This window comes from Phascolarctos cinereus, unplaced genomic scaffold, assembly GCF_003287225.1.
Source record: "Phascolarctos cinereus isolate Bilbo 61053 unplaced genomic scaffold, phaCin_HiC Scaffold_5;HRSCAF=322, whole genome shotgun sequence".
Taxonomy (NCBI): Eukaryota; Metazoa; Chordata; class Mammalia; order Diprotodontia; family Phascolarctidae; genus Phascolarctos; species Phascolarctos cinereus.
In genome coordinates, this window is record NW_027555958.1 from 10,817,538 (window position 1) to 10,836,749 (window position 19,212).

The 19,212-nt window shown below is 46.6% G+C and overlaps 1 protein-coding gene across 1 annotated transcript in view; it reads left to right on the plus strand.

The window, feature by feature from the left end:
- The window catches only part of NGEF (neuronal guanine nucleotide exchange factor), an 82,007-nt gene that overhangs the window by 48,133 nt on the left and 14,662 nt on the right, over nt 1–19,212 (plus strand). The window contains 3 exon segments of the mRNA XM_020972174.2: nt 1,174–1,326; nt 9,204–9,333; nt 11,164–11,238. Of these exon segments, the coding sequence (XP_020827833.1) occupies nt 1,174–1,326; nt 9,204–9,333; nt 11,164–11,238 (358 nt within the window).

Genomic DNA, 19,212 nt, shown 5'->3' on the forward strand with positions numbered 1-19,212 from the left:
CACAGGGAGGAAAAAATTACCTGTGACGCCACAGTGATTAATCACCAGGATAACGGAGGCTTCTTTCGCCCTCGGCCTTCCTTCTTGGCAGCCTTCGTGATGTTTGCGTCCTTGATGGGATCTGCCGGCTGCCAGGGCTCGGGAGGAGCAGCACTCCTCTTCTCTGGCTCTGTTAGCAAAAATAGCAGCTGACATTCAATGTCAACAGTGCCTTTTCCATACCTTCTCTCCCTCGAGTGTTGCAACAACTCTGGCAGGTAGATGCTTTTATTAGCTCCATTTTACAGATGAGGAAAATAAGGATCTGGGAGGAGTGATCTTTCCAGGGCATACAGCCAGTAAATCAAATCCAAGCTGCTACTGTGAGCATTTCCCACCATTCCACATTGGACTCAAAGCATTGCCAAGAATTCCCAATCCTCTCTGAGCTGGCTCTCGGATCTGAGGCCTGGGTTCAAACCCTGCTTCTGACGCTTATGGGCGAGTCACTTTCCCTCTAGGACCCTCCATTTCTTCATCTACAATGAAGGTGTCAGACCAGAAGAGATCGTATTGAGAGTTTTTGTTTCTGCATCTGATTCTTCTAAGAGCAGGGTAGGGGGAAGGAGCCAGTGTAAGACAGGGTACCAGATTCCGTGATGCATCGATGGCTGGAAGGCCAGGACACGTTATGGAGTGAAGCAAAGAGTTGAAACCCCAGCTCTGCTACTTAGGAGCATTGTGGGCCTTGTTTTCCCCATCTGTTAAAAGAGGGATAGCCCCTGAGATCCTCTCTAGCACCAGAGCTATGATTCTATGATCCTATGATTAAATGAGATCACACTTGTAAAGTGCTTACCACAGGGCTGCCTGCCACATAGTTGGTGTTTAATAAATGCTTGTTCCCCATCCCCTCCTCTTCCAGCACCTGCTTGAGTGATCCTGGCCAAGTCATTTAACTTCTTCGGGCCTCAGTTTTCTCATCTGTAAAATGAGGCAGTTGATAGCTCTATGATTCCCACTCAGCTCTTTCTATAGGGTCCTATGCCCAGTGGTGTAACCCTGGGCAATTCACTTCACCTGTCTGACCCTGAGGGTCCTCTCAGCTCTAGGTCTGTGACCCCATTGTAACAACAAGGAAGGGAGGGTTAGGACTCCTGGTCCTAACTGTGGATTCTTGGTCCGTGATTTCAGGTTCCTGTTGGAGCTGGAGCAGCGTATGGAAGAGAACATTGTCATCTCCGACGTGTGTGACATCGTCTACCAGCACGCGGCCAGTCACTTCTCTGTCTACATCACCTACGTCTCCAACCAGACGTACCAGGAGAGGGCTTACAAGCAGCTTCTGTGAGTTCTGCTGGGCGGCTGGAGATACCTTGCTTTTACAGAAATGCTCTGTGTGTGTGTGCGTGTGTGTGCGTGTGTGTGTGTCTGTCTGTGAGAAAGAGACAGAGAAACACAGAGAGACAGAGAGAGGAGAAAGAGAGAAGGAGAAAGCCAGAGCCAGCCAGCCAGACCTACCAGTGGTCATTGAGTGCTGCTCGAAGTGAGTGAACTTGGTGGTGGCTTTAAAGAAATGTTGCCCAGCTGAGGCAGAGCAGATGGGAGAGAGAAGCCAGGCCAGAATGGTATGTCGTTGAAAGAACTAGGAATGGTCAGCTAGGAGAAGAGAAGGCTCCCGGGGGGCATGAGAGCTACCTCCAATGTTCCTGTCGCCTCCTGTATCAAATACAAAATGCTGCTTGAAGTTCACAGCCCTTCAGCACCCCGCCCACTCCTATCTTTCTAGTTAGTATGCTTACCCTTAAATCTAGTGCCCCCGCCTCCTGCTGTTCCTGGAACAAGCCCCTCCATGTCTTGGCTGCAGGCCTTCTCTCCGGCTGTTCCCACCCTCCTTGGCTCTGACCACTGAGCTCCCCACCCAAATCCTACCCCAAGCCCTCTTCAGTCCAGGCCTTGCCCCGTGTTCATAATCTCCCATTTATCCTGTCCTGAGCTCGCTTTGCAGATGAGTGTTTGCCGCTGGGTCCCCTATCAGATTGTGACCTCCTTGAGGGCAGGACTCTCTTTTGTCTCTGTTTGTTTCCCTAGCACTTAGCAGAGCATGGCACATAGTGTAGGCACTTCATAAATGTCTGTCACTTGATTGACGGATTGGAGGTGGAGGAGGGGTTAGCTTTGTTCTGCTTGGCCCCAGAGGGCAGAGCAGAGAGAAGCTGGGGGGAATTCCAGAGAAGCCTGTTCTGGCTCCATACAAGCCGCTCTGGGGCTGCCTCGGCGGGGCAGGATTGCCACCAGAAGGCGCTGCCTTTGTCACTGACCACTGGGTGGCCTCCCGCAGGTCACTCGCCCTCTCTGGGCTCTGGTTTCCTCAACTATAACATGTGGGAGTCGGAGCCCATGGCTTCCAAGGCCTGTGATTCTGTGGTCCCCGGAGCTTTCCCATCACGGCCTGGATGGCCATCTGTTTAGAATGCTGTGGAGTGCATTCCTACTGACATTGGGATGGGAGCTCCCGAGAACTGCTCCTGAAGTCAGAGTCGTTGTTGTTCAGTTTCTTCAGTCACGTCCAACTCTCCGTGACCCCATTTGGGGTTTTCTCGGCAGAGATACTGGAGTGTTTGCCATTTCCTTCTCCAGCTCATTTGACAGCTGAGAAACTGAGGCCAACAGGGTGAAGTGGCTTGTCTAGGCCATAACAGCCAGGAAGTGTCTGAGGCCAGATTTGAACTCAGGAAGATAAGTCTTCTTAACTCCAGGCCCGAAGCTCTATCCATTGCACCATCTAGCTGCCCCTACAGTCAGAGATGAGTTGTCCAATTTCACCTCTGCCACTTGTTACTTGTATGACTTTGGGCAAGTCATTTCCTTTTGCTGGGTCTGTTTCCTCATCCATGAAATGAGAGTGTTGGCCTCAAAGGCCTCTGAGATTCCTTCCTGCTCTAGAACTGTAATCATGTCATGACACACTGAGATGGCATGTAGACTTGCAGACTAAGAAGTGAACAGGACCTCACAAGCCATGGGGTCCAGCGTCCTCATTTACAGGTAAGGTAACTGAGGCCCTGTAAGGTTAAGTGATTGGCCAGGGTCATGCAAATAGTAAGTGTCTGAGGCGGGATTGGAATTCAGGTCTTCCTGATGCTCTGCCATTTGGAGGCCCAACAGGCAAGTGGGATACGGAGACTAAGGCCAGATCTACAGATCTGGGCAGCCTCAGAGATGGGGGGATTATTATGAGTATGATTATTACTAGATCCTTAGTGGCACCTGAGAAAGTGAAGACAGAGAGAGAGAGGCAGAGACAGAGAGAAGAGAGGCAAAGAGAGAAAGAAATAGAGAGACAGAGAAAGAGACAGAGAGATCAGAGAAACAGAGACAGAGAGAGATCAGAGAGAGACAGAGAAAGAGACAGAGAGAGATCAGAGAAACAGAAAGAAGAGAGACAAACAGAGAGAGATCAGAGAGACAGAGACAGAAGGAGATAAGAGAAAGAGACAGAGAGAAAGAGACAGAGACAAAGAGAGACAGAGAGATGAGAGAGAGACAGAGACAGAGAGAAAGAAGAGAGACAGAGAAAGACAGAGATCAGAGAGACAGAAAGATCAGACAGAGAGAAGAGACAGAGAGACAGAGACAAAGAGAGAGAGAGATCAGAGAGACAGAGAAAAAGAAGAGACAGAGAAAGAGACAGAGAGATCAGAGAAACAGAGAGATCAGAGAAACAGAGACAGAGAGAGATCAGAGACAGAGAGAAGAGAGTCAGAGAGAGAAAGAAATAGAGAGACAGAGAAAGAGACAGAGAGATCAGAGACAGAGAGAGATCAGAGACAGAGAGAAGAGAGGCAGAGAGAGAAAGAAATAGAGAGACAGAGAAAGAGACAGAGAGATCAGAGAAACAGAGAGAAGAGAGGCAGAGAGAGATCAGAGAGACAGAGAGATCAGAGAAACAGAGACAGAGAGAAGAGAGGCAGAGAGAGAAAGAAATAGAGAGACAGAGAGACAGAGAGATCAGAGAAACAGAGAGAAGAGAGGCAGAGAGATCAGAGAGACAGAGAGATCAGAGAAACAGAGACAGAGAGAAGAGAGGCAGAGAGAGAAAGAAATAGAGAGACAGAGAAAGAGACAGAGAGATCAGAGAGGCAGAGAGAGATCAGAGAGACAGAGACAGAGAGAGATCAGAGACAGAGAGAAGAGAGGCAGAGAGAGAAAGAAATAGAGAGACAGAGAAAGAGACAGAGAGATCAGAGAAACAGAGAGAAGAGAGGCAGAGAGAGATCAGAGAGACAGAGAGATCAGAGAAACAGAGACAGAGAGATCAGAGACAGAGAGAAGAGAGGCAGAGAGATCAGAGAAACAGAGACAGAGAGAGATCAGAGACAGAGAGAAGAGAGGCAGAGAGAGATCAGAGAGATCAGAGAAACAGAGACAGAGAGATCAGAGAGAGACAGAGAAAGACAGAGAGAGATCAGAGAAACAGAAAGAAGAAAGGCAGAGAGAGAAAGAAATAGAGAGACAGAGAAAGAGACAGAGAGATCAGAGAAACAGAGAGAAGAGAGGCAGAGAGAGATCAGAGAGACAGAGACAGAGAGATCAGAGAAACAGAGACAGAGATAGATCAGAGACAGAGAGAAGAGAGGCAGAGAGAGAAAGAAATAGAGAGACAGAGAAAGAGACAGAGAGATCAGAGAAACAGAGAGAAGAGAGGCAGAGAGATCAGAGAGACAGAGACAGAGAGATAAAGAGAGAGATCAGAGAGACAGAGAGATCAAAGAGAGAGACAAAGAAAGACAGAGGCAGGGAGAGAAAGAAGAGACAGACAGAGAAAGAGACAGAGACAGAGAGATCAGAGAGACTGAGAAAGAGACAGAGAGAGAAAGAAGAGGCAGAGAGACAGAGAGAGAGGTAAAGAGAGAGAAGCCTACAGGACACCCACATTAAGAGGGCAGATGAATGAGGAATCCCACCAAAGGAGACTGAGGAAAATCAGCTCTGGAGGCAGGAGGCCACAGGCCCGGGGAAGAAGATCCCGCAGCAGAGGGTGGTCCGAGCACCCAAGGCCTGGGAAAGCTCCAAGATGAGGAGGCCTGAGAATGGGAGGGGCCGAGGGGTCATTTCTTCCTGTCCCCTACTGTCCCCTCCGGTTCCCATCCTTGCTAGAGGCTGTAAGGATGTCTGCCAAGGTTCAGTCCTGGTGCCTTGGGGGAGAAGTTGGCCTCTGAAGGCTCCTCTCCCTGAAGCTGAGGGCGCGGGCTAGAATTCTGGGCTGGAATGGGATGCCTATGGCCTTTGAAGTTAGAGAAAGGGAGGGTTTGAGGTCAGGAACGCTGCTGGCCTGGCCGGACTCTCTGATCAGCCCAGAGAGCAGGAGAGAACCAGAGGCCAGACAAGAATGTGGCTGGTTTGGGGCTGGAAGGGGCAGAAATAGACCTGACTGGGCCTCTGCCCACCTCCCAGACACTCTCGGTGCCACCGCAAGGGTGTCCCCCCACCCCCCAGCTGTGTCCTGGGCTTCCCCCATCAGGTCACTTTGGGTGAAGCAGCCCCCATGGAAGGGCCTTGTCCTGAAGCCACGCCTTGGGCAGCCCCACCCCAAGGCTGGAGCTTTCTCTCCAAACACTGAGACCTTTTTTTAAACACAGAAGCTTCTTCAGGGACTTTTCAACTGAGACATTGAGTAAATTTGTTGCAAACAGGGCCTGGCCTTTGAAAGTTAGAATTATGGGAATCCGTAGGGCGGGACGGGGAATCCAGACGTGTTGGCTTCAGCCCAGCCATGGTTCAATAACATCACACTGTTAACATGATCAATAACTATTGAAAATGAGACGGATGGGGCTGTCAGTACATGGAACAGGAGCAGGATTAGAGCCTGGCTCTGGGACTTCATCAGCCGGGCAAAGTCACTGCCTGGACCGGGGCAGCCTGTCACCTTCTCTCTTGGTTTTTTGTTCTTGGTTTTTTTTGCTAGACAATGGGGTTAAGTGATTTGCCCAGGGTCACCCAGCCCAGTGGGGGGAAGGGCTCTCGTACCCAGAACTTCCTGGCCGTACGGCCAAGTGAGGCCCGTGTGCTGAAATCAGGGCAAGTAAGGAAACGCCATGGCTGGACAGGGTCTTGGAAGATTCGGTCTAGCCCAGCTTGAAACAGAAGCTCATGCAGGGCAGAGGATTATGGACCCGAAGCTGGAAGGAGCCTTGGGGGTCGACAAGCCCCATCCTTTGTTTGAAAGTTGAAGAATATCCAGTTCAGAGAGAAGAGACTCACTCAGGGTCATACAGCTAGAGTCAGTGAGTCAGTCAACAAGCGTTTCTGAAGCCCGGCTGTGTGCCAAGCACTGAGGACAGGAGGAAAGGCAAAGGACAGCTCCTGCCCTGAGGGAGCTCATGGTCTACTGTGGAGAGAGCATGCAGACAAACAGGGGCCCGCAAGGTCTACTCCTGGCATATTGGAAATGGCCAACAGAGGAGGCCGGGCCTGAAGAGGGGCTGGGGAAGGCTTCCTGCAGAATAGGACCTGAGCTGGGACTTCAAGGCAGCCAGGGAGGTCAGTGGTCAGAGCAGAGGGGGCAGCGCATTCCAGGCCTGGGGCACAGCCAGAGAGAACGGCGATGGCAGGGGTGTGTGTATGCATGGGTGTACGTGGGTGTATGTGTGCATGTGTGTGTGCGCGCGTGTGAGTGTGTGTACATGTGTGCATGCATTGTGTATGCGTGTGTGCATGTGTGCATGCATGTGCATGCATGTATGTGTGAGCACGTGTATATATGTGTGCATGCATTGTGTATGCATGTGTGCACTGTGTATTGTGTGCGTGCATGCGTGCATATGTGTGTTCATATGTGTATATGCATTTGTGTGTACGTGTGTGTGTGTGTGTGTGTGTGTGTGTGTGTGTAACAGCCAGGACGGTGGGGGAATCCTGGAGGGGAGGTGTAAGAAGTCTGGGGAGGACAGAGAAATGAGGAAGGGCTTGGAACGCCAAGCGGAGGATCATTTATACTCCATCCTGGGAGCTACAGGGCGCTCCTGGAGGCTGTTGATTAAGATGAGAGGGGTGACATGGTGGGGCCTGGGTTTTAGGAAAATCACTTTGGTGGTTAAATGGGGGAGGGAGGGGAGACTGGAGAGGGAGGGACTGGAGGCAGGAGCAGCCCCCCCCCAGGCTATCAGGGTGCGAGGTGATGGGGGAGGCGCTGCCGGGGAGAGGAGGGGGTGATGTATACGAAGGATGTCTCAGTGGAGATCAATAGGCATTGGCCCCATATCGGATGTGAGGAGTGAGACAGTAAAGTATTGTGAACGTCAGAGATGGTGTATGCCAGAAATTAGGCTTGAACCCAGGTCTTTCTGACTGCAGGTAGAGCACTGTAGCCATCCCATCATGCTGGCAGCATGTGGTTGCTTAGCCTTTGCTTGAATACCTTCAAAGATGGTGAGCTCACTACCTATCAAGGCAGCCCATCCCTCTTTGAGACAGCTCTAATTGTTAAGAAGTGGGTCCTCACTTTGAGTCTTCATCTGCCTCCCTGTAACATCCACCCGTTACTCCTGGCTCTACCCATCCCTCTCCCACACAATGACCCTTCAAGTGCCCAAAATCGGCCCCTATATCCCGTCTTGACTTTTTCTTTTCCTCTTCTGTTGGCTGGCCTCCACATGGCCCTTCACCATCCTGGGTGCCCTCCTGTCCTTTGGACAGACTCTGGCTCGCCTCCTGCGAGACGTGAACACAGTGCACCAGAGGGGTCTGGCCAGGCCAGGGAGAGCGGGACGACCGCTTCCTCCTTCCTGGGGGCTTGGCACTACTTCATGCTGCCTAAGATGGCATCTGATTTCTTTGCTACTATATCATGCTCATATTGAACTTGCGAGGCCCCTAAGACCCTCAGTTCTTTTTCATGAACAAAATACACAACTGATATAAAGGCTATTGACAGTGGCTTGGAATGAATAGCCTAGAGCTTGTGAGACTTTAAAAAAATGTATAACTGGTTAGTCTTTTTTTTAAAATTCCGTGCCAAAACTTCCACTTAAACTGAAAAAATGTGGGGAGAATCTGGGCTCAGTCTCTGGAAAACCTGTGTGACCTTGGACAACTCAGTTACCTGCTCCAGGCCTCAGTTTCCTCATCTGTCAAATGAGGGAAGTAGAGGAGGTCAATCAATCAATCAACATTTATAAAGCTCCTTCTATGTGCCAGGCCCTATGGACCTTTAGGGCAGGGGTCCATCACCCTGTTTGGTTGGGTCCAGGACCCCCTAGGCAGTCAGTCTAGTGAAGCCTAAACAGCGCTTCTCAGAATCCTGGTTTTTCACGGCACAAAATAAAAAATGAGAGATTACAAAAGTAACCAATTATGTTGAAACACAGTCTATTGAAACTCAGTATCAAAATATTTGTGAAAAGAAAGGTCAAGGACCCCAGGGTCAGAACCCCTGAATGGAGGTCCCAGGTCTCAGTCTACAGCGCCATGAAATGTAGTTAGGGAAGTAAATCTTTTGGAGGGAGAGAAGAAATAAGAGTTGGTCTAAATCCTCTCTGGCAGGTAGCTCCCTTCTGCTCTCAGCGCAGCCCGCATGCATTTAGGAATAAGCCAACCCTTCCCACCTCCTGCCCCATTATGTTCATTCATTGGTTCCATGTTGAAGCATTAGTCATCCCAGGAAGAGCCCCACCCCTGAGCTGCCACCCGGCAGGCCTTGCCAAGTACCTCGGATGTCCACACGCTGGCCTCCATGGCTGTCCCCTCCGAGGACCAGATGTGGTGCCCCTCCCCCTGGCAGAAGCAGCTAGGGCTCTCTTAGTCATTCTGGCCTTAGTCACTGCCCTGTTCCCGGGACTGCGGCCCGCCCGGCTCAACCTCACCTCGTTGCAGTGATTCTGCCCTGCCAGCTGTATAATTAAGCCTCTGACTCATGCCCTTGGGCTCACACCCGATTCTCAGCCACCCACACATGCAACACATGCTGCTGAAATCTATATGTGTTCACATGTGAATGTACTTCAGGGAAGTGTACGTTGAAAAGTATTTTCCATTCCTCTCTCTGTAATGAGGGATCTCTACTTTAGTGGTAACACACTTGCGGACTTCTCTGTGAGGATGGGAGTTCCCCTCTCCTGTTTCCAAAGGGCGAGATGAATGTTCTGCCTTGGGGTGGGTCTGCTGCACCTCTGCTCTCCAGGGCAGCCACAGCTACACGCTCTCCCTCTGTTCATCCCCAGGCAGGAGAAGGCCGCGTTCAGGGAGGTGATCTCCCAGCTGGAGCTGGACCCCAAGTGCAAAGGCCTGCCTTTCTCCTCCTTCCTGATTCTACCATTTCAGAGGATCACCCGGTTGAAGTTACTGGTACAGGTAACTACCTGACCCACCCTCTCCCCCTCTGACTCTGTTTCCCCTTGCCGGGGGAATTGTTCTCTGGAATACACTTCAGGCAGCTCTTAGCTTCTGCATAAGTCTCTGTCCTAGGACTGAGACCATAGCTCTAGAGGCACCTCAAGGACCACGTGGTCCAGGCCCAGCAAAGTTCAGCGGCTTCCCCCGGGTCACGGGTGGTAAGCCTCAAAGGGGGTATTTGAAGCCAGGCCTTCTGACTTCAAAGCTCCAGCACCTTGGTCGCTTTCTTAGCTGACATAAGACCATGGCTTTAGATCCAAGGGACCATAGAGTTCATCTGCTCCAGCCCCTTGATTTCACAAGTTACTAAGTTCTGGTCAAAATGAATCAACTTAGAAGCTGGGGCAGAGATTGTGAGGTGGTGCTGCTTTTGAATGGATGAATGAATGAATGAATGTGCTAAGTACAGGGAATGGAATAGAAAAGTAGACACTCCCTGATCTCAAAGAGCTCTCCTAATTCTTTTGAAATCTCAGGATCTGGATTCAAATCCCAGAACTGCTACTTACAACTTTTGTGACCTCGGGAAAGTCACTTCCTCTTTCTGGGCCTCAGTTTCCTTATCCTTAAAATGCAGGGATTGGACCAATTGTCCTCAGAGGGCCCTTCTAGGCCCACACCTCTCAGTGATACCATGAATGAATGAGATTGTGCTTAGGAATCCAGCAGGTGGTCCTGATGAGCTGGGCCCATAGGCGTAGATAATTAACAGGCTTGGGCTGAGGGGGGGAATTGGGAGTCAAAGATAAAGAAGCGGATAGGGATGGGGATGAAGGGTGCTGGTCAAGGATGGAGGCAGGGGACGGGCCTCAGGAAATGGAATGCATCTATCATCAAAACTGTGATTAACGTGTTTGTCTCCTTTTCTTAGAAAAGTGTGCAGCAAATGAGACAATTCCACAGTAGAAAACACTCTGCTCTCTGTACCCAAAATAAACAATTAGCATCTCTCAAGAGAAAGGCTTAGAACTGAAAATTCTAAAAGAGGCAGCGTTCTCACTCCTCTTCTGTCCCTCCCTCATCTGCTCCTCTCCTTCTCTCTCTTCTCCCTTTCCCCATATCTCCCTCTCTCATCTCCTATCCCCCTCTTCTTTCTTCCTCTCTCCTGTCCCCCTCCCTTTCTGTCTTCCCTCCTTTCCTTCCTCCTGTTTCCTTCCTTTCTCTCTCCCTTTCTCCTTCTCCCCTACCTCTTCTTCCTCTCTTTTTCTCTCTCCTCTCCCCTTCCTTCTTTCCTTTTCTCTCTCCCTTTCCACCCCTTTCTCTTCTCTCTCTCTTTCTCCTACTCTCCTCTCCCCTCTTTACTCCATTTACCACCAACATCATCTATAATCTGTTTCACTCTTTCCCTTACACACACCTCTTCTCCTTGATTTTGCTTTTTAAATGTTTTTGCACCCCAGTTATTCTAGATGCCTCTTCCCCCTTCCTTCCTTCTCCCTTCCCTCTTCCCTTCCCCCTTCCCTTCCCCCACCCTTCCCCCTCCTTCCCCCCTTCCCTTCCTTCCCTCTCCCTTCCCCCTTCCCTTCCCTCTCCTTTCCCCTTCCCTTCCCCCTCTCTCCTGGCATAGATGCTGGCTCCAGAGATCTTGCCTTTGGCACCATTGTTATCTCATCTGTTTTGGGCCATGTGCTGACTCTATTAGAGATCAGAGCCCTCACCGCAGAATAAAATGAAAAGGGGCCCTTGGGAGTCCTTGCAGGCTACCAGCTGCTATGTGAGGTGGGGTAGGGGGTTCTCTCTACTTTTCTGCTCATCCCTAACTTCACTTCCATTTTGTCTCTTGTTCAGAATATTCTGAAGAGGGTGGAAGAGAGCTCTGAACGGGAATGCACAGCCCTGGACGCCCACAAGGAGCTAGAAATGGTAAATCTGCTCATTGGCTGCTCTGAGGCTCCCCTGAGATCCCTTCTCCATTCTCTGCAAGGCACCTGGCTTCCAAGCCAAGCCCCTCCTGCCGCACCTGTCCTCTTGCCCCTCGACTGGGGCAACCCTAACCTTAACCCTAACCCTGCGTCCTCTCCTGGGAAAGTGCTCCAGACCCTGAGGTGGAATCCTCACAGAAACAACTCTACAGATGGTACTGAGGGGCCCAGAGCTGTTCCTGCCTGGCCCTGGCCAGGAAGACTCAGGGGCCCCTGGAGCAGACCCCAGTGCAGAGCTCCTTGCTGGTGCCCAGGCAGTCTCTCCACTGGTGAAGGTGGACAGTTCTCACACTACAGTAGAGAAACCACTCTTAGCTGAGAGTGAGCAGATTAAAATTCCTGAGTTTGGAGGTGATTTCCCCCTGGGGAAATCTTTGTTTTAGCTGCAGCTGTTGGGCAGCTTCATCTCATCCAAAATGGCTTGGGTGGGTTGAGCTTTTCTTCCCTCCAGGCTCTGTAAATGATCTCATTCCTGTCCAAGATGCAGCTCTGTGTGGGACAGCTGTCCTTATTTCCAGTAAATTCAGAGGCTTCTCCAGGTAGAAGGCAGAAAGGAATTTTTATTACGATCTCGCGAGAAAGGGCCACCCGCACTGAAAAACCTCTCAGTGTCAGGGCACGCTGAACATAGATACAACAGGTTTTTATAAGGCCCTCCCCACAGTTCATCTCCCCACTCCCACCCCCCAAACCTTGAAGGTAAATCTTCCCGGAGATAGTGACAAACAAACAGATGTGGTTATCTTGAAATGTTCGAATTCTGCAAATCCCTGCAAAAGTCCTGTTCCCACCCCCCCCCCCGGGTCCCCTGCACACTCGATACAACCATTTGTTCACACAGTTGGGCAAAAGGCCTGTATTTTGATTTTATATTTTATGAGGGGTTTTCACCACATTCCACTCAATCTCTCCTCTCATTGGCTCATTGAAAACCCTCACACCACTCCCCATACATTCCCTTCACTATCTCATCCTCTATCTCTGACCCATCTAACCTGATTCTGTATCATTATTTTCTTGAATCCCTCTGCCCTAACTTCTAATCAAAGTAATTTTCAGAGAGAATCCTCAATTAACCATAAAATTGGTCTATCATGTATTCTTCATTGCCTCCTTTATTTCCTTACTCTTTTTCTCATCTGAATTCTTCCCCTTAACCATCACCCCTTTAAAATATGGGAAGGATTGATCTACGCATTGAGAAATCAAAGTGGCAGACTCCTTTTTAAATGCAGATATAGAGACCCAAAAGAAAACAATATTGCAATTGTCCATTTAAGATTCAAAAAGTCTTTTCCTATACAGCTGTCTGTCAGGGAAGAAGTTCTCTGGTCCTTGGTATTTCTTCCAGCCACCTACAGCACAGCATCTCAGCATCTTCTTCTTCTAGTCTTCTTGTAGGAGCCAGCTTTCTGTCCATCCTCCTACAAAAGTGACCTTAGCACAATTTTAAATTACCATTTCTAATCCTTATAACCCTGACCATTTTTACAAACTCAAAATTGGAATCATGTTTAAGAAATTCACATCAGGACTCAGTGTCTCATACTTTACATTAATCCATTATTAATGTCCTCAACAGGAGGATGAGATTTCACCAAGGAATTAATAGCAGGCTCCAGTACATACATAAATATATTAAATAATCAATTTTAACACAGTACATATAAGATCTTAAACATTTAGTCATGCCATGTTTCTTTGATAGCATTTACAAAATACACCACAAGCCATTCTTCTTTTAATGTAACAAAATTCTAGACAATGATATTAACCAAATAGCAAAATAACATTCTCACAAGCCCCTGACCTATTGTCTCCACACCATTACCAATAATTAACGAACTCTAACTCATACGGGAACACACACAAGAACACTAGTCCCAGTTCTATAGTAACCTAAGATGTTTCAGAATCAATTATTTTAGTAAATTTGCTACTGTACTTGCAAACCTTCTGATTATAGAAACTTGCCTCTAAGAGACTTATGAGTCTCTTAGTTAATATATATATATATATGACTTATAATAAGGGAACAATATTTCCCCAACTTCCTGTCAACTCCAGGCACAGTGTTATGTCAAACTGCAAACTGCATTGAGCCAGGCTTAAAGTCTGCCAGGTGTCATAGTGGGGAAATTGAGTCAGGAGAATCCTACCTCAGCCATGCAGAAAAGTCGTTCTCCTGACCTTCCCATGAGAACACCTTCTTGCAGCTCATAGGTGCAGTTCACAAACCTCTTTGCAGGTTGCTGATGTCATGGGTCAATAGCTCAATCAGTTCTTTGTTAACCATACCTGGAGTTAGACTCAAAATAATAGTTCATTAATAGATTCCAAGGTCTTAGATAGCAAATTCCCTCATCAGAGTTTCAGGTGTGACTATATTCTCACATTAATTAGGGACATCTCCAAAGTGAGCTCTAAGTAGCTTTTAACTTCCTACACATGTTATGGTTCTAATAACATCCGAAGTAAAATCAAATTCCCATTAAGATCATAAGTTGCTATTCTAAATAGATTTGCCTTTCTGTTTCTCAAGCTTATCTATCCCTCTCTAACCATCCTTAATCTGAAAGAATGAAACACCTTCAGGACTTGAATCTTATACATGTAAGTTCAAATAGTAATTTTAGCTCTTTCTAGGCCATGGAATGAATTCAGATCAAAAGAGTCAACACACACACAGATCAATTGCCAGTTTTAAGTTTTAACTTTAAAACATTAACCAACAATCTTACAATTTTCATAAGCGATTTTCATAATTTTCATAAGCGATAACTAAATTGTTTTAGCTGTAGCATAAACAATAAACTTCAGATGGCAACAACTGTGTTTCCAGATCATGTAAAATTATTGATAGAAGGATGGGCTGGTTTCTTTACCTTGACCCATCCTTCTCCAGGCTGTAGCTGCTGCCCCTCCCTCTCCTCCCTATAACCAGGCAGGGGAAGAAACTCCTTAATGATCAATCTCAAAAACTTCCAGAATCTGCTAAGACGTTTTAGCTGTCCTATCTTTTTCACTTTTACATCCACCCCTTAAAAACTTAGAGTGGGGCACTGAACTTTCAGACCTACATTCTTGAGACGAGTGTTCTTTCTTATGCTATCTGAAGCTCAAACTGTTCCTCTGAAAGTACCCATTTAAGGCCAATTCAAGGACACAACATACCTAGGAATGAAACTTAGAAAATTCACATTAGATTCGGACATAACTGTTATCAGTATCAAATTATTGCAACAAATTAGCTTGCAAAAGGAAATTTAGTAGGCCCTCTAAAAGAATATCAAAGATTTTATCAAAACATCTTCTTCATAAAAGTATCTCCTTTTCTTAAAAACAGCTTATAATTTCCTAATTACCATTGTCAACCTGAACATTGGTTAAAGAGACCACAAGCTAGTGATAAGTGATATTCCACCCTGACTCAGGACATCTGGGTTACTCATTTTCATGGTCTCCAAATGTTTAACCTGAGCGTGAGAAAAGAAATTTAAATAAGATAGGCAAATGTCAGATCCAGGACATCTGGGTCTCCTTTGCCACCATCAAGGTAGTGTCTGGGTTGAAGGCGCCTCAGTGGTCATAAACATAAGAATGCTCTTGATCAGCTTCAGCTAATTTCTTTAGTCCAGAGGTGTCTGCAATGGGCCACTTAATCAGTAAGAGTTCCACCTCACAAAACTCCTGCACAGGATTGATAAGAATTATGAGATTTTACAAAATCTTTCTTGCATAATTACATAGTTTCTTTACACACACACAAATATACTTCTACCAGTGATTAACTTAAACAATAACTCCAAATAGCTTAATTAACAATTTTAACTTCATAAGTGAAAGCCAAATAATCCCAGCTAAAACTTTCCTTTAAACAGAGGCAAAACTTGTAAGTTCTCATTTCTTAAATTACAATTCTTAAAAGGAAATGTTACAAACAGGACCATATAGAATGCCCCAACAGCCTTTATCCATTCCTTTTTCTCTTTTCTCTGAAGGCACAATTCTTAATTTAACATTCTGGGTTATAAAATAAATTGCCCTTCCAACAACATAACTAAAACAATTGCTTACTAGATTACATCACATGAGAACATTTGGAAATATGTAAGCAGTACATTAAAAGCTTAAAACAGACCCAATAAAGATCTTTCTTTCTTTCTGAACTCTTTCACCAGGTCCAGTCTCCTGGGGCCACTCCCACCCCACTAGACTGGCTTTTCTTTATTATCTATGGGGTCTGATAGCCTCAGGCCACATCCAGATGCAACCCCAATGACACTACTTGGCCTAAACATCCCCAGGCAAGCTAGTCTCTGTCAAAAGAGCCTGGCTCATATATCCCCCAACAAACCCAATAGTTAGCCTAAAGAAGGCCTGGGTTGAAAAGCATATATATATGCACATATTTTTCTATTTTTCCAATTTCTAATTGAGGCCCTGATATGAGAGAACACCTCACTAATTCCAAATACATATCAATAAGTTTTTCCACAATAAAACATGTTTGTACCACAGGGCATTCGCTATAAAATTATTTCCACAATTGTAATAAATTTTGAAATGACCCATTATCAATTTAGAAGGATGTACTTCTAAGTCATTTTGTACAGAAAATCATTCATCTCATCATTAATAACTTTAAACCACCATACATTTTTATAATAGTCAAGATTTTAAATGAAAATCTACTATCATAGCCTTATAACCAAATATACCTCACTAGGTATTTAACAGTTTCAAATTATCTCAATTTCATCATTAAAGATAAAGAGACATCTCCACTCTTTATCACTAAAAACCCATTCCAGGCCAAGAGTTACACCATTTCCACCTCACAATGGTCCCTCAAATTTTACAACCTAAGAGTTTTAGAAATACAATACAATTTAGAAATACAGTAATAACTTAAACAAACTTCAGATAACATCAATTACATTTCCAGATTATCACATATAGAAATGATCTCTCTTATTACTCTTAGTACTTTTAACAATTACCTTAAATAATAACAACCATATTTTTTATAGAATTGTAAACTTAAATCCAATTAGATCCTAATTTATAATTACTAATGATACACATTTTAAAACATTTTTGTTTTAAATCCAATACTCTTGGCCCTTTAAAACGAAATATTCTCCACAAATTTATATATTCCCTTAAAAAGACACATGTAAATAATTCCTGCTTTAAACAATTATCTTCCCTTTTTTTTTCTACTTCAAAGTTGACTGGGCTTAATCAATTTTCTTAGGCAGAAAGCTTCTAGAGTTCCAATAAGTAATTGAACAGCCTAAAAATCTCCAATCACAATGAGCTGCAAAATTTTAGAAAAGCACTCTCCCCAAATAGTTTCTATAATGTTAAAAACCCTTATTTTTGTAATGTTAAACACATTGCCCATACCAGATACATTGGCGGAGGGATAAAGACAGCCATTCAAACTCTTAGCCTTGGGATCCCATTAAACCTGAATTCTAATCCTCAACCTTTTTCTTCTCCCATCTTGGGCTCCTTATCAGTTAAAGGCTGCTTGCTGGCCTTCCACTAACTTCTGAGAGATTCTCTCCTTTTTTATTCTACTCTCAATCTCCCCAGAAAGCCTGAGGCAGGAGGTCTTTCCCACTGTTCCTTTTCCCATCTCAGACCTCAAAAGTTACCCCAAAATTTTTCTGGCAGACACAAAACATCCATAGACAGACAGACAGACAGGGTGCGCACAATCCTACTTCTAACCTTGACCGGTCAAAAGAAACTCATTTTGTCCCAGGTTCCCTCTTAGACTGTTCCTTTTCCCATGGTTCACGAGTTCTCGTCCCCTCAGGACTCACTCGATCTCACCAAACTCCTTGTAGGGGAGCGGGAGCCTTATGGACTCGAACCCCGTAGACTTTCCTCCCTCCCCACTCAGGTCACCCAGGGGCTCACCAGATCTTGGCCTTGGCTGCCTTACGGACTCGAACCACTTAGGTGCCAAGGACTCACGGGATCTTGCTTCCTGGGTCTGTGTACGCAAACTTTACGTGACCATAAATCAGTTTTCTCTGTCGACTGTCTTCGCTAGCACCGTTGGAGCTCTGCTTGTTTTCGTTTCTGCCTTCCCCGAGTTCGTCTCTTTGAGAACAGTTTACCCAACTGGGGTGAGTTCTTCCCACAAGATCCAGGGACCGCTGGGGAAAAAATTCCCAGTGGGTACCTGCCCGAGGATCCTGATAGGGACGATCTCTCCCAGGCGGGAAAAATGTCTCGGTGGAATCTCCAAAAGCTGTGTGGGACAGCTATCCTTATTTCCAATAAATTCAGAGGCTTCTCCAGGTAGAAGGCAGAAAGGAATTTTTATTATGATCTCCTGAGAAAGGGCCACCCGCACTGAAAAACCTCTCAGTGTCAGGGCTCGCTGAACATAGATACAGCAGGTTTTTATAAGGCCCTCCCCACAGTTCATCTCCCCCACCCCCAAGCCTTGAAGGTAAATCTTCCCGGAGATAGTGACAAACAAACAGATGTGGTTATCTTGAAATGTTCGAATTCTGCAAATCCCTGCAAAATTCCTGTTCCCACCCCAACCCCCAGGGTCCCCTGCAGAGGCAACACAACCATTTGTTCAGGCAGTTGGGCAAAAGGCCTGTATTTTGAGTTTAGATTTTATGAAGGGTTTTCACCACATTTTATTCAGCTCCAAATCTCCTCCTTGAAGCTAGAGAAATGAGTGGGCCCTGCCCAGGAGATTGTTGGGTGGTGGGCCACCGAGGTTGCCCACCTCTTCTAGGATGGGAAGAGAGATGTGCAGACTGGAAGCCTGGTGGACACTGGGGTGCCCTCAGCACCCTCACCCTCTCTCCAGCCTCAGAAAAGCAAGGAAATAGCCGCCGGAGGGTTGGACCCATCCCCTGCCACACCCTAAGCCGAAGAGGAGCATTGTTACCCAGTATCCCTGGCCACAAACACACCTCAGCATTGAGCCCTCCAGGGAAGGGAGAAGGGCTGGAAATCATCCCTGGTTGTCTTCCACTGATTGAGAACTTAAGCAGCCAATAACACTGGTAGGAAGAGAGAGGGTGTGGCCTCCCTTCTCCACTGTCAGTTCTACTTAGCGCCTGCCCTTCCCTCCAGCTTTCTTCTGGAGTGTGCTACAAAATTCCTGAATGTAGCCCCATGTATGTGTGTGCATCGATAGACAGGAAGATATGACTGTTCACTGTGTGTGTATATCATGTGTGTATACAATGTGTATGTATATACACACATATAAATACACACATGTAGATATGGCAGTTGCATGTGTGTGCATATACAGCTTAGACAGATATGTCATGCTTCATGAACTATACATGCATTTTAAGAAAATGTTCATGGAAATGCATTGTGGGAAGCTCTGCCTTTATCAGATCTTAAAACATTTTTCTGACTTATACATGGCATCACACGCGAACAAATTGCTCACACCTTAAAAGAAAATCAAGTTTGGCTGCAAGAAGCAGAGTCCAGGAAGGCGCAGCAGCGGGGCTGCCGGTAAGGCTACAGAGGTCAGGTCTGGGAGGTCGTAAGATGTGGAGGCGAAGCTGCTGCCAAGGCTTTATGGTCCACCATCTCATCCGAAGGAATAGAGTTGTTGATTTCCCCCTCCTCCGAGCAGCGTCAGCAGTCAAACAGCCAGAAGACAAGGGATTAGACTATCTCCCAGGGAGAGTGTCTCCCTACTTCTTGCCAATCTGGGATGACTTGGGGACAGGGATAGGGGAAGTGGTCAGGAGGGAAGACAACAGATGTATACGTGTGTGTGAATGGCATATATATGTATGTGTTTTGTGCATGTATATATATATGCATATATATGTTCACGTAGACTATATGCATGTGTGTGTGTTATGTATAAGTGTGTATATCCAGGTAGGCTGTGCAGAAAGTG